The 13,911-nt window shown below is 36.9% G+C and overlaps 1 protein-coding gene across 3 annotated transcripts in view; it reads right to left on the bottom strand.

The window, feature by feature from the left end:
• Window positions 1-3,877: 3,877 nt before the first annotated feature.
• kntc1 (kinetochore associated 1) overlaps window positions 3,878-13,911 on the bottom strand; it is a 51,862-nt gene continuing 41,828 nt past the window's right edge. For all 3 annotated transcript variants that reach the window (XM_060883104.1, XM_060883106.1, XM_060883105.1), the window contains exons 48-61: window positions 12,614-12,717; window positions 12,415-12,470; window positions 12,234-12,312; window positions 10,830-10,954; window positions 10,560-10,695; window positions 10,369-10,464; window positions 8,521-8,577; window positions 8,013-8,067; window positions 7,845-7,908; window positions 7,497-7,626; window positions 5,439-5,528; window positions 5,115-5,269; window positions 4,322-4,424; window positions 3,878-4,056 (exon numbers count right to left, since the gene is read on the bottom strand). In XM_060883104.1, the coding sequence (XP_060739087.1) occupies window positions 4,021-4,056; window positions 4,322-4,424; window positions 5,115-5,269; window positions 5,439-5,528; window positions 7,497-7,626; window positions 7,845-7,908; window positions 8,013-8,067; window positions 8,521-8,577; window positions 10,369-10,464; window positions 10,560-10,695; window positions 10,830-10,954; window positions 12,234-12,312; window positions 12,415-12,470; window positions 12,614-12,717 (1,286 nt within the window). In that variant the 3' untranslated portion in view covers window positions 3,878-4,020. The remainder of the gene's footprint in view (window positions 4,057-4,321; window positions 4,425-5,114; window positions 5,270-5,438; window positions 5,529-7,496; window positions 7,627-7,844; window positions 7,909-8,012; window positions 8,068-8,520; window positions 8,578-10,368; window positions 10,465-10,559; window positions 10,696-10,829; window positions 10,955-12,233; window positions 12,313-12,414; window positions 12,471-12,613; window positions 12,718-13,911) is intronic.

The following is a 13,911-nucleotide window of genomic DNA, read 5'->3' as shown; positions in this document are numbered from 1 at the left end:
TCTCCTCCCTCCATCTAAAAGTTGGGGGATTCAGGATACTGAGACTGATTGGAATAAATACCTGTTATCCATCAATTCATTTTACATAAATTCAAGACATCAACTTATTCGATACAAGGTTTTACATTGACTTAACTATTATGAAAAAAATCTTAGCAAATTCTATCCCTTTGTCTCCCCTATATGTGATAAGTATAAAGCTGCAGAGTGTACCCTGGCACATCTTTCCTGGCTCTAAAAATTAAAAAATATATATTTCAGTTGTTTTTTTTTTTTGCTAAGGTCTATAATTGTGTTTTACTCCCTAGGTCAGATCTGCTCAATTCTCTTAGCCAAAAGGTACAGTTCCCTGTCCAATATGGAATGATTTTGTGGAAGCGAAGCTCTGTTAAAGCAGACAGCCAAACCTATATTGACTTTGCTTGTGAGAAATCCACCTTGTTTGAGAAATGCTGTTCTGCAAGTAATGTGTAGACTTTTTAACAACTTAAAGAGCTAATTTTGCTGGAAGAATTTAAGACTTATCTTTTAAACAAGCAAAAGGTTGACATGTTGTCTAAAGCTGCCATTCAAGCCAAGTTTGTCCTAACACATAAAACTGTTTAGTGCTCCTTCTTCCTGTAAGGATGCGTCCTTGTGATCATTAAAGACTCTCAGTAAACCTCCACAGAATTGCACAGCCAACACTTCCTCTTCTGAAACTTCTGAATGTTTTTACTGTCAGGAACAAGGTCATTTAATTGCTACTTGTCCCATGGTAAAACCTAAAAATATAAGGCATCAAGCTCCAATTAGTATGATTAATGCCGTGGATGTATTGTCAGTTTCTGCACCCCAGTCTAGTGTTGAGACTATATTTGAATTATTTGTTTATTCCGGTTATGCGTCATTAGGGCTCTGTGATGTGAAGCATCCTGCAAATATTCTAAGAGACACTGGATTGGCTCAGTCCTTTGTGTTAAAAAATATATAACCCTTTTCAGCAGCTTCATATGCAGGCAGCGATGTATTGATTCAAGTAATTGAACATTGAACTGACTGTAATTCATGCTGGAAACTGAGGGTTTCTCAGGTCTTGTCAGGGTGGCTGTAAGTTCAGCTCTTCCAGTCATTGGAGTTTCCCCCATTCTGGGAAACGATATACCTGGCAGTAAAATGAATTCCTTACCTGAAGTGGTGTCTGATTCTGTGAATAACAGTCCTGATGTTGCTGCCCAGTTTCCAGTTTCCCTTTGTGTTCCCTGCCTGTGTGTTAACAGGCATGTCCCTAAACCTGCTCCAGTTGTGCCAAATAAGGGTAACAGAAGTCTTTTTGGTGAGCTGAGTTGCCCATTGGGTTGAGTTTAGCCAGGCACGAAGGGCAATGTAGTACGTTATTGCTGGCAATTTTTATGTGCTGACGCTCACGTGTGCTGCCACTTGGTTTCCACTTGGCTATTATAATGTGTGTACTCTCAAATTTAAGACTGTCTTCAAAGCTCTCATATACAGAAATATTGTGGCTCTAACTTCATGCCATAGCTGTTCTCTCAGGTAGTGAGGGTTGCAAATTTGTTATCAGGTCTTGAGTCACAAGGTGCCCTTGAACATTTCCATATGACATTAAAGAACATGCTGTGCTCTTATAGTATGGAAACAGGATAGGACTGGGATGAGCGAGTTCCCCTTCTGTTGTTTGCTGTCTGTGATGACGTGCAGTAGTCTCTTGGATTTAATCCCTCTGAGCTTGTATTTGGTCACACAATATGAGGACCATTAAAGGTCCTGCAGGAGTAATGGTTGTAACCAGCATCAGGCCACCAACAGAAGTCTATTTGACATATGTTTGTGCTCTCCTTGAGCGTTTAAGGGTAGTGAGGAACACTGCTCATAAAGCATTAAGCTCCTCTCAGGATGACATGAAACAGCTCTTTTACTATATGGCAGTTTACTGTCCGTTCAAGTTGTGGCTTTTTTCCAGTGCCAGGCTCTTCTCTCCAGACCACATTTGTTAGCCCATATGATATTAAACAGAAACTCACCTGCCATATTAATTTGTTGAAGAAATACCATGTTTGCATCTCATCTTCTGGGTCAGAGCTGATTTTACCTGTGGTTCCATTGCTAGCTCTGTCTGTGGAAAATAATGTTAGACCTTCTGAATACTCCATAGAGGTAGATCTCAGTAGGAAACGTATGTCTTCTGTTCACCTAACTGAGGTGTTGCAGCATTTGCCCAAGAATTTGGTAGGGTTTCTGTGTCACACTTGTGTGTCATAGTGTTGTAAATATTCATATATATGTCACCAGTAGTACTTGTGGGGAGTGGGTTTTGTCTGTTTTTCTTAAGATCCTGAAGTCTTCCCTGGTTTCCCTGGTTGTGCTTGATTTCACTGCTGTGTTGTGTGTGTCATTGCTGCTAACTTTGGGGCATCATGTTCATGTTCTGTCCATCTTCTACATATAACCCTGTGCCAGTCCTCATGCTGTGCATCCCAACCTTAGACTGGGTTGTAACATTGGGCAAGGTGCATTTAAAATCAACCTTGCCAATATTATGCCAACTTTGCGTCCACCTTACTGTTCATTTATCACTGGACAACACGACCAATATGCCAGTAATAAAATGTGTGTTGCCACCAAGGCTAACACACGTTCCCTTCCCTTTAAGTGTGTCAGCATTGTTACCCTGATACTGGCAAGACAGATGTCACATAAAGGTGAAATAAAGTCATTTTAAATAAATGAAGACAAAGAAAAAAGAGATAATTGAGATCTTCTGACCTGGAGTGTTACAGTATTAAATTTAAAATGTCTTCACTTCAAACAAGAAAGCACTGCAGCAGGTGGTGAAGCTGGCCAAAACACATTAACAGGCCATTTCCTTCCATTTGCAGCACCACAGTACTAGAAAAGTGAGCCAGGGCAGTTTTCTCCAGACCTTCCTTTTTGCAGGCAGTCAGACTGCTAAACAAATCTGCCTGACCAACATTTAACTTTTCATGCTGAACCTGAAAGTCAAATCTGCTGGGCTAATGGTTGGTGAATGTCAGCATTGTGAGTGGAAATACTTTGTTGATATATGAGGTCAAAGAAAAATGCCCGGTTTCTTTATCAGGAAAGCATCTCACAATGCAAAACACATCAAAGCATGACGGATTTATTTCTGTATAACTTAATTCTCTCTTTATCTCACTCTTTAGTGTACAAACATAATATTAATTTTTCATTCTTGACCATAAAACTTTAATATCTGAATATTACTAATTTAATTACTAACAACTAATTTTGCTATGGCCCTCAAAGGGGAGAATATGGCCCTCAAACATAAATCACAATAAAGCTAATCCAAAAATAAATATATATATGTGTGTGTGTGTGTGTGTGTATATATACACTGCTCAAAAAAATAAAGGGAACACTTAAACAACACAATGTAACTCCAAGTCAATCACACTTCTGTGAAATCAAACTGCCCACTTAGGAAGCAACACTGATTGACAAACAATTTCACATGTTGTTGTGCAAATGGAATAGACAACAGGTGGAAATTATAGGCAATTAGCAAGACACCCCAATAAAGGAGTGGTTCTGCAGGTGGTGACCACAGACCACTTCTCAGTTCCTATGCTTTCTGGCTGAAGTTTTGGTCACTTTTGAATGCTGCCGGTGCTTTCACTCTAATTTTAGCATGAGACGGAGTCTACAACCCACACAACTTTTTTTTTCCTTTTTAGTGCCATCAAATTTTCTGTCAGACTGCATTTAGGGAAATTAGAAAGTAACTGCACCAAATATTTCTGTATTTCTGTTTATGGATAAGAAGGAAGCAAAAAATGTAATGTGGACTTTATAGATACCTTTTTAATTGATTTATACTAATGTGAAAAAGCAAACAAACATTTAAGTATTTTATTTAAAAGAAAAGTGCAAATATATGCACTTAATGCACTTAATAATGACTTTCATAATAGATTGATTAGTTGACTGGTGTCCAGATTAGTCAACTAGACACCAGTCAACCAGATTAGTTGACTGGTGTCAACCCTGGGATTCCATTGTTTGTGCCAAAAATTCCTGAAATTGGAGAAAAAAAACCATTGTTACAAATTATACTGATCGTAAAATGTTACACATACAGAAAGTCACATGCAGAATATCAACATTATGAATTTATATAATGAACATTTTTAAATACAGCACCCAGTGTTTGCTTTAGCCAATCCAATATTAAACTCTCTCAGTACTGTAATCCTAAAGATGAGCAATCCATCATGTGTGATGCAGTAACATGAAGCCAGTAACGGTGTATTTAAAAAACTACTTTACAGATTTTCATTACTTTAATGGGGTCAGAACAAACAGCGCTTTCTGTACTTCTTTCTCCCCATTTGAGTTCGCTGTGTCTGACATATTCCTGTGCAAGGGCAATGGCCTCTTCCTTCCTATTAGCACAGAGAACAAAACAAACAAAAGAAAAAAACACCGTAATTAAAAATAAAACACAACTGGACATATTGTTAGGAAAATCTATAACAATGCTGTAGATGTGATGAGGCCCAGCAATGCTAAACACTGTCCTGTGCTCATCCCAGGCCTCTTATATACACTATACTCGTACTGAACACCTTCAACACATTTAGGGCTGTTAGTGTAATCATTAGGTGTGAAACAGAAAAGACCATCAGGTGTCAACCAGAAGTGGATGGGTTTCACTTTGTAGTCTTGTTCCTCAAAAGGTTTCTTCTTAATGACAGACCAGTGAGTTTTTCTCTGCCAGTCAACATCTGGAGTTCTGTAAAGCTTTCTTTTATAATTATGTACATTTACAAATAATGAGTGATGGAAAGAAAAAAAAAGATGTGATTTAATGCGATTTAATTTTACAAATAAAAATTTATGGATATTTTACTGATTGATTGCTATAAAGTCAAAAGTCATGAAAATGTGTGCAAAATCTGAGAAACTGGGAAAACATGAAGCCAAAATTGCTATCCTGATGTTGCTCATAAAATACAGTGTTTCTCAAAAAGTATTGTGATGAATTGCTTTGAAATTAGCCATAATGAAAGCAGTCTGGACAAAACACTTAGAAACTGTCAATGTGCAAACAGTAATATTTAGGTGCAACTCACCTGTTATGATTGTTCAGGTAGTTAACCATCTCCTCCACCTGATTAGACTGAGCCTTTAACACCAAGTGCTTCATGAGGGGCCGAAAGTGCTCGCTCTTCAAAAAGCTTTGGTACTGGCCATTTTTAAAAAGGAATGACAGCACAGTGTCCCTAATCTGCAAACAATGACAAAATGGTCAGGAAGATCACCAATTAGGAGTAAAAAATATGATACATACACACAAACATACACATACAGTACACACTAGCTCGCTCGCTCACAAAGACGCACACTCTCGCACGCGCACACACACACACACACACAGTAATAAAAAGCTGTCAAACCTCTGAAGGAATGCCTGCTAGTTCTCCTGTGCTAACACTTTCCTCAACCTGATCCAGGATGAGCGTTGGATTACAGGACAGCAGTAAGGTCTGATTTTGAAAAATAATTAGAAAACAATAATTAAGTTTCCCTGCATTTCAGTTTTCAAAATACCTTTTTGTTTTATTCACTGAACATTTATAATTCAACTGTGTGTTACATCCTAACACTTATTTAACTAGTGAACTATTCTTGCATATGATAATGATTTAACACTACGTAGCATTAAAGTGTGATGCTGCCCATTATGAAAGTTATTGTTACCACATTGATTACTTAAATGTAACAGGATGTCCTGTAGCCTTTTATTCATCTTATACCAACATTTTCCATTAACATGTAACACTTAAAGGTAGGGTCTCCGTTGTTTGAGAAATACTTCAGAAAACTGCGTTGGGCCGCCAAAAACAAAACAAAAACAAAACTAACGTGTAGCCAATGAGCAGAACGGGGCATGTCTTGTCAATATGGGTGGAGAGAGTGTTCAGTACGCATGTGTGACATTAGCAGAAAGTGGTTTTAACATTGACATGGAGGATAAAAACAAAGAAAGAAAGCGAAGGAAGGCTTACGATAAGGCAAGAAGTAGGACCCGTGTTAATATAGGATCAGCTTTCCAGCGCTGGAGAGAACTGAAGGAGCGAGAAGGCCTGCGATTGACTTAAGTAAAGTTGGCCATATGTATTAAAAAGACATTTCTCCCAAATAAGTGTTGTAGTATAACTATCAGGATATCAGTGAAGTATAAGCTGAATTTGGTGACAGTACAGTGTATTACAGTGAAGTTATTGACTGTTTTTTTAATATTGGCTTTTCGGGTTTTGCACATTGCAGACGGTATCTTGTAATCTGTCTCTCAGTCGTCCGCACATAGAGATTTGTGTATTTTGTCCACCGCAGAGGAAAGCTGATTTTGAGGAAAATTGGGTTGTAGCTGCCTCTCTACATTACTACGATAGAAAAGAGGTGTTATTTGTGTAGTAACAGCGTTTAGCTCAAGAGTTATTGACTTGGGAATCTCGAATCTGTGAATATGCAGCCAACTTTACAAGGTTGCTTTTTTCCTTCTCGATAGGTGAGTAACGTTGGTTTTGCTTTGTTTCACAGAACTAATATGTGCCGTCCTTTGCATGATTTTGTGTGTCATTTTTGCTTGTTTATTTATCTGAAATCGTATTGTTCTTCCCTTCAGCTATGATAAAGACACATTTCTTTCCATTAGTTGCCTGGGTTACGTATATATGTGTGGACGGAGCTATCAATAAGGGGTGGGACCCATTTGGGTTAGGGGCGTGTTTGTTTTGGTGATTTTATATGTTAACATTGGCTTTCAAAAATCGGAGACCCTACCTTTAACTGTTTATAGTTATACTTCATGTTGTGGTGCATCCAAAAAACAAGTTCTTATCAGCAGCTCTGACATGTCACCCATTCATCATCCTCATTTTTTTTTATCTCACTTTCATAAAGACCTATGTCTGAAAACTTAGCTACAGCTGTCACTGAAGACTTCCAAATATGCTTAAATAAACGGATCCTTATAGAAAACCTCATCAAATCAAAATCATCTAAAAATCTTCCTCTATACAAGTCTGTGTTAGCTGTTACTATAGAAATGAAAATGTATTAAAAGGATAGCATTTATGTTAACGTCATTTGTCTTGAAGCCAAAACTACAGTCAGAGCTGCTATTACAGAAAATGTGACCCTTTCTGACTAATGAGAACTAAGCATTCAACGATGCTTGATATACAAATGAATGTATTACTAGCACCCATATAATCTAGGATATTTCTATATATCTAATATCTAATAATCAAATATAATTTTTATATAAACACTGAAACAAGATTCTTTGTGTCCCAATTTGAAATAGATCATATTCATCATGTATAATGTCTAGTCAGAAAATAAATCTTAAATTTATTTATACTAATATAAAAAAAAAATCTTACTAATAGTATTAATACTACCAGTTTTGACAAATAAGCAAGACAAAGGACAAATGATGCACTTACCTGGATTAACTGTTCCCTCTTCTTGTAGCAGGGGACAAGTAAGAGTGTTCCAAGAGAATAAGCCATCAAGTTAAACTGGGCAAAGCGCTTGGCAATGCCAATGAGATCCAGATTCAACAGGAATGGACATCTGATCACAAAACATAAGCAAACACCATTACAGCTTCTTTATGCCAATATTTGGCATCTGTGGAGAGAATCTGATTGTTAAAATGTTGATCCTTTATATATAAATGAACAAAAAATGGTATATAAATTAAATAAAATGTAGTTACTATCCAATAAAAAAGCACAAATGTTATATATAAAGTCACTTTGTTTATTGCATCTTATAGAAATAACACCTACTTTAGCAGAAGAACAAATGTCTTATAGAAAGTGGTCTGTTGATATGGACTCAAAGGAAGAGATGCTGTAAAAGATACCAAGATAAAACATATAGTTAACACACACACACACCAATATCTTTGTCTGTTGTTTCAGATTTTATAAACAAGAAGAAACTCATTCATTTACCAGTCATAAAAGGGGCTAGAATCACACTGCGCCAGGTTCTGGAGAAACTTGGAACCTGTAGAGGGATTTGACATGACTTTAGTTGACATTTTATAAAAATATTAAAAGGTGATAGCGAAACATTAAATCAGACATACACTGAAAATGAAAATTTTCACTTAAATATGCAGTGTGCTGCCAGGTCCAACGTTCTGGTTTCTTGTTAATTTAATAGACTAATTTTAAAAAGTGGTAAAGTGAAAGCTAATTTTATCCGTTTATAAGAAAATGACAGAGGTAACACCCTAACAAGTAAAATGTCTGTTTTGCGATTCAATAGATTTATTTTATTCTTTGTTTGCTACGCAAGACAAGATGCTTGTGACTGCTAGCCTATGACTGAATATGAATAAACAACAATAAGCCTAGACGATCACTGACAATCACTGATTCATCCACCTCTGCAGTATAGCTAGAAAATTTTTAAATTATGTATTTAATCATACTGTGAAAGATAATAAGTGATTACCTCCAAGAGGCTGGGCACTGCTCTGAGGGTTTCCAGAACCTTCTGCAGGTAGCTGATCTACACAGGGAGCAAATCATGTAGCAGAGTTTACATGATTCATAAAACTGTCTAGTCAACAATAAAATGAACACGTCAATTGAACCTTTTTGCTTAATGTGGGCTTAATTTTCAAGCCTCTCAGAATAGCAGACTGGACCAGTTAATGCCAGGCATATATCAGATATCAGTTTGGGGCTGTTGCTCAATAACCATGCTGACATTGCTGTTGTCTGTGGCAGATTTACTGTCTCATGCACATTTAATTCCGCTCATTTAATCCTTCTAGGTATCGCACACTGTACTCAGCAGGATGTACACTTCTGTTTCCCGTTAAGGAAATATGCAGACAAGAAGGATGTTGTATTTACTTAATGTATGTGTTTTTTTTAAAACTGGAAAGGATGCATGATGGTGGGTAAAGCTCAGCATTTTTAGTGTAGTTAAGTGTGTGAGAATGGTTTAGGGCTTTGCGTAATTTTGTAAATACTGTTTATGGGAAGAACTGGGTTAGGTTAGGTGTTGGGGCCATTACCACAGATTGCCAACCTATTATTTGTACCAGCCCACTAGTGTTAATTTCGTCACCTATTTTTAATTTAGTCTTAGTCTTGTGCCAAATGTCCTTGTTAGTTTTAGTCATATTTAGTCATTCACATATCTTTTTTGTTAGTCTTAGTTTTAGTCGACTAAAAGTCTCGTCATTTTAGTCTAGTTTTAGTCAAAAAATTGTAGCTTGACCACATCTGGAATCTATTGCAAGAATAAATACAACGAGGCCTCATTAAATGCAATAATATCAGGAACACAAGTGTTATAGTGGAAATAAATAACTTAATGAAAAGCCTAAGATCAAAACTGTAGGTGTGTGTGTGTGTGTGTATATATATATATAAATTACCGACTTAATGCAAGTTATACATGGTATTGCACACACCATTATTGATGATATTTGGAGCAATATTACATGTAATTGTTAAACTTGATTCCCTTACATATACATTTGTTTTTAAGCCTAATTATTAATTTTGATTATGATGTGATTATGACAGGGGCGTGGGAAGAGGTTTCAGGTTGGGGGTGCTGAGTTTTTTCTGTCACCACTTTTGAATAAGAAACAATATCGAGGCTATAAAACTTGTCAAAACTCCGCGAATCACAAAAGTATCAGTGAGAAGTTGAGAACACTTGTTTAAACAGAGCGTTGCCATGGACACACATGATTCTAACGGTAGAGACGGAGCGCACTATTTTCTTTAGCGGAAACAATACAATCGTTTTTAAATCAATAAACTCCTTTTCAAATCATCATTTTGAGTCAAATTATCGATTTATTTGGTAGGTAACAATATAATAAGCGGGATCCGCTTCGCGGACCTGTAAACTTGAGCAACAGCGCGAAGCCGCGAACTCGTACTGAATATTTTAAAGGCGTAACAGCTGATGAAAAAGCAGAGACAATTGTAGACGAAAATGAAGAGAGATTTTATCTTAGTTTTTATTTTATACAAAACATTTTCGTCTCGTCTTTTTTCGTCAACAATAATGCATGTTAATTTAGTCTTAGTCAGCGTTTTTGGACAGCGGTGCAGTCTTGTCATCGTCTCGTCTTAGTCATGAAAAAAAAGGTTGTTGACGAACATATTTCGTCTCGTCTCGTCTGACGAAATTAACACTACAGCCCACCCTAATAGAATTGACCCTGAAGGCATTATATACAAATAGAAACAATAACAACCACACATATAACCAGTATCTAGTGTTTTTCAAACAAAAAATGTTATTGCTTAAAACTAGTAAATAAAAAAATACCATATTAAACACCAGTAGTTTCTGCAACACGCCGCTCCATAGCTGTGTATCGTACACCTTGTACTCCAAACACAAATCTGCTACTAGACGCACAGCCTACACACATACAGTAATGACACAGTCAAAAAACGGATTATCAAATTTTATTATTGTTATTATTGTTTTTTTTTACTAAAAAAAAGAGGCTGTACCTTAGGTTCATTGCTGTGGTTCTTCCATAACCCTTTAATCATTCCCTCTTTAGGGCTACTGAGAAACCTTTCCAAGTTGTAGGGAATGTTGAGGGCCTCCAGCTGAGAGAGGTACACATAGCACTTCAGGTAATACCTTTGTAGGAAAAAGCCAAAGTCTGAGATGTTTTGTGAAAAAGATTTGTTTAGATAGTATAAATATTGACACAGATGTTTAGAGTATCTAACATTTGAAGAGTGTTTAATGGAACATTTTGTTTTGGCACGTACTTGACTTTATCTCTGGGTGTGTGAGACAAAGCCTCGAGTGTGGCAGAGTCTGCAATGTGAATAAGGCAAAGCAAAGCACGACTGCGGTGCTCAAAGGTCAGTCTGAGACCTGATCCTCCCAACAGCTAAGAAGAAAGACAGACTAATTCACTATAATAATAAAATATTATTTTTATAGTAACAACGTATACAGGTACTATGTTGAAGACACTTCACATTAACAGATTTAAAAAACATGTTTTTATGTAATCATAAATTTATAATCGTTGGCAGAATTGCTAGAGAGCACTTCATAACTAGTCTTATATAACCTAATCATTATTCCCTGTTCCCAATATCAGTAAGCATTTAAATTCCAAACAAGGTAAAAATGTCCTTAAAATTTGCAGACAAACTAATTTCTCTTTTAAAGTCTTTGTCTACACTGTACTAAATCACCAGCAAACTAGGAAATTGATAGAAAAAAATATGAAGGTTTGTGAGCCATTTAGAAATTTCTATATTTCTGCATAAATATGACCCAAAACATCATCAGAATTTGTCCCAAAAATGAACCCAATCAAAGAGATCAGACAAATATTTATACCTGGTAATTTTTTTATTCAGGAAAATGTTCCAACATTATACAGGTATATCTGTAAGAGTAAAGAGTTTGTGAACCTTTAGGATCAGTATTTAATTTCAAGGTCAAATTAGAATCAGTAATCAATAATCAGTCAGATTCTGTTTAAATGGAGGACATTTAAGACCATTGGTTCCCTCCCCAGAAGTGAGCAGCCAACAAAGATCATCTATGAACTGAACCTCCATAGAAAATGCCAAATAATGATTAAAGGGGAACAAAGATAATGTTTTGGACTGGACAAGTCAAAGTCCTGACCTGAGTCCAAAAGAAATGTTGTTAAAGGACCTGAAGCAAGCAGTTCATGTGATAACACCGACTCAAATCAGAGTGCTGAAGCTCTTCTGTACTGAGGAATGGAATAAAATTCTTCTAAGCTGTTGTGCAGGACTGATCAAAAGTTACCAGAAACTTTACTTACAGTTATTGCTGCACAAGGGCTTAGAACAGATACTGAAAACAAAGGTTCACATACTTTTGCAAGTCACAGATATTTAATGCTGGATCATTTTTCTCAATAATTAAAAGAAAATGTATTATATTTTTGTCTTATTTGTTAGATTGGGTTCACTTTGTTAACTTTTAGACCATGTGTGAATATTTGATGATGTTTTGGGTCATATTTATGTGGAAAAATAGGATTTTCTAAAGGGTTCACAAACTGTCAAGCAACACTGTATACACACTATATTATACACACAATCACAACTCCAACACCAGGTAACAATACATATACTTTGTGTGTATAATATAGAATATAAAGCTACAGGTATATGATTTACCCATGTCTCTGCACTCAGGATGGGGCTGAGCAGACGTGCCCCTATATCCATCGGGTGCATTTGCAGCAAATACACCACTCTGCCAAAAGATGGGTTGAAAAAATAAAACAACACTGATTTAAGCTTGACAGCCGTGTGATTAAAAAAAAAAAAATAAAAAATTTAAGAGTTTTTAGTTCACCTCATGAGATCAGGATCCTCAGTAAGATCAGTCACAGAGTCCTGGTACTGAATGTCCTGTAATGACAAACACTGTTAATAATAATCACTCAATGATCAGTGCCGGTAAGATTATTATTTGCAATGTTTCATTAGAGTTCTTTGATTATTCCTCTGTTTTTACCTAATATTTAAGTGGTGCATGTCTGAAAATCTCTCACCTTGCCATTTGTTTTGCAAAGCCACTTCTCGAGAAGGATATTACGGATCTTGAGAAGGTCAACACTGTTAATGGATGCAATCTCTCTAGCCACTGCATGAATGTCTGTAAAAGAGAAACCGAAACACATGCTGAATAAACTCTGCTTTATGATCATGGCATCTTCATTTTCCAAGCAGTCACTTGTTAAATAGAACTCTTTTCTTGTTATTAATGAGGGGTCAAGCCCAGAAGGGGCGTAGACACCTATTGTTATCGTTAGTTTTCTTATTATTATTAGGGGTCAAGCCCCGAAGGGGCGTAGACACCTATTGTTATCGTTAGTTTTCTTAATATTATTATTATTATTATTATTATTAGTTGTCAAGCCTCGAAGGGGCGTAGACACCTATTGTTATCGTTAATTTTCTTATTTGGGGTCAAGCCCCGAAGGGGCGTAGACACCTATTGTTATCGTTAATTTTCTTCTTATTAGGGGTCAAGCCCAGAAGGGGCGTAGACGCCTATTGTTATCGTTAGTTTTCTTCTTCTTCTTCTTATTATTATTATTAGGGGTCAAGCCCCGAAGGGGCGTAGACACCTATTGTTATCGTTAGTTTTCTTCTTCTTCTTCTTATTATTATTATTATTATTCCTCTTCCGCCATTGAAGTCAATGGCAGCCCATAGAACCGCACGTAGGAAAGTTATGAAATTTGGCACACATGTAGAGGCCAGTCTTAGAAGTTACTGTAGCAACTTTGGTGTGTCTAGCTCAAACCGTCAAGCGCCACCAACAGTCCAAATACCCAATTTTGTGCTGAATCGTAAAGCCTAGAGGCAAAATTCTTGCAACATCAGAATCAGAATCACAAAGGTCTTTATGAGGAACACACACACACACTTACACACACATTTACACACACACAGACTTACTCACACTCGCACATACTCGCACACTCACTCTCACACACACACACACACAGACACTCACACACAGACACTCACACACAGACACTCACACTCACACACACGCTCACACAGACACACACGCACTCTCACAGAGACACTCACACACACAGACATTCACACACACTCACACCCTCTCACACAAACACAGATACACACAGACACTCACACTCACACAGACACACACACTCACACAGACGAGGAACACACACACATTTACACACACACTCAGACAGACACTCACACTTACACACACACTCACACAGACACTCACACAGACACTCACACACATTTACACACGCACACACTCTCACACAGACACACACTCACACACTTTATTGTCAAGTATGTT

The sequence above is a fragment of the Tachysurus vachellii genome, chromosome 12 (genome assembly GCF_030014155.1).
Source record: "Tachysurus vachellii isolate PV-2020 chromosome 12, HZAU_Pvac_v1, whole genome shotgun sequence".
Taxonomy (NCBI): Eukaryota; Metazoa; Chordata; class Actinopteri; order Siluriformes; family Bagridae; genus Tachysurus; species Tachysurus vachellii.
The sequence above is the reverse complement of the archived record's forward strand: the minus strand, read 5'-3'. Positions and strand labels throughout refer to the sequence as shown.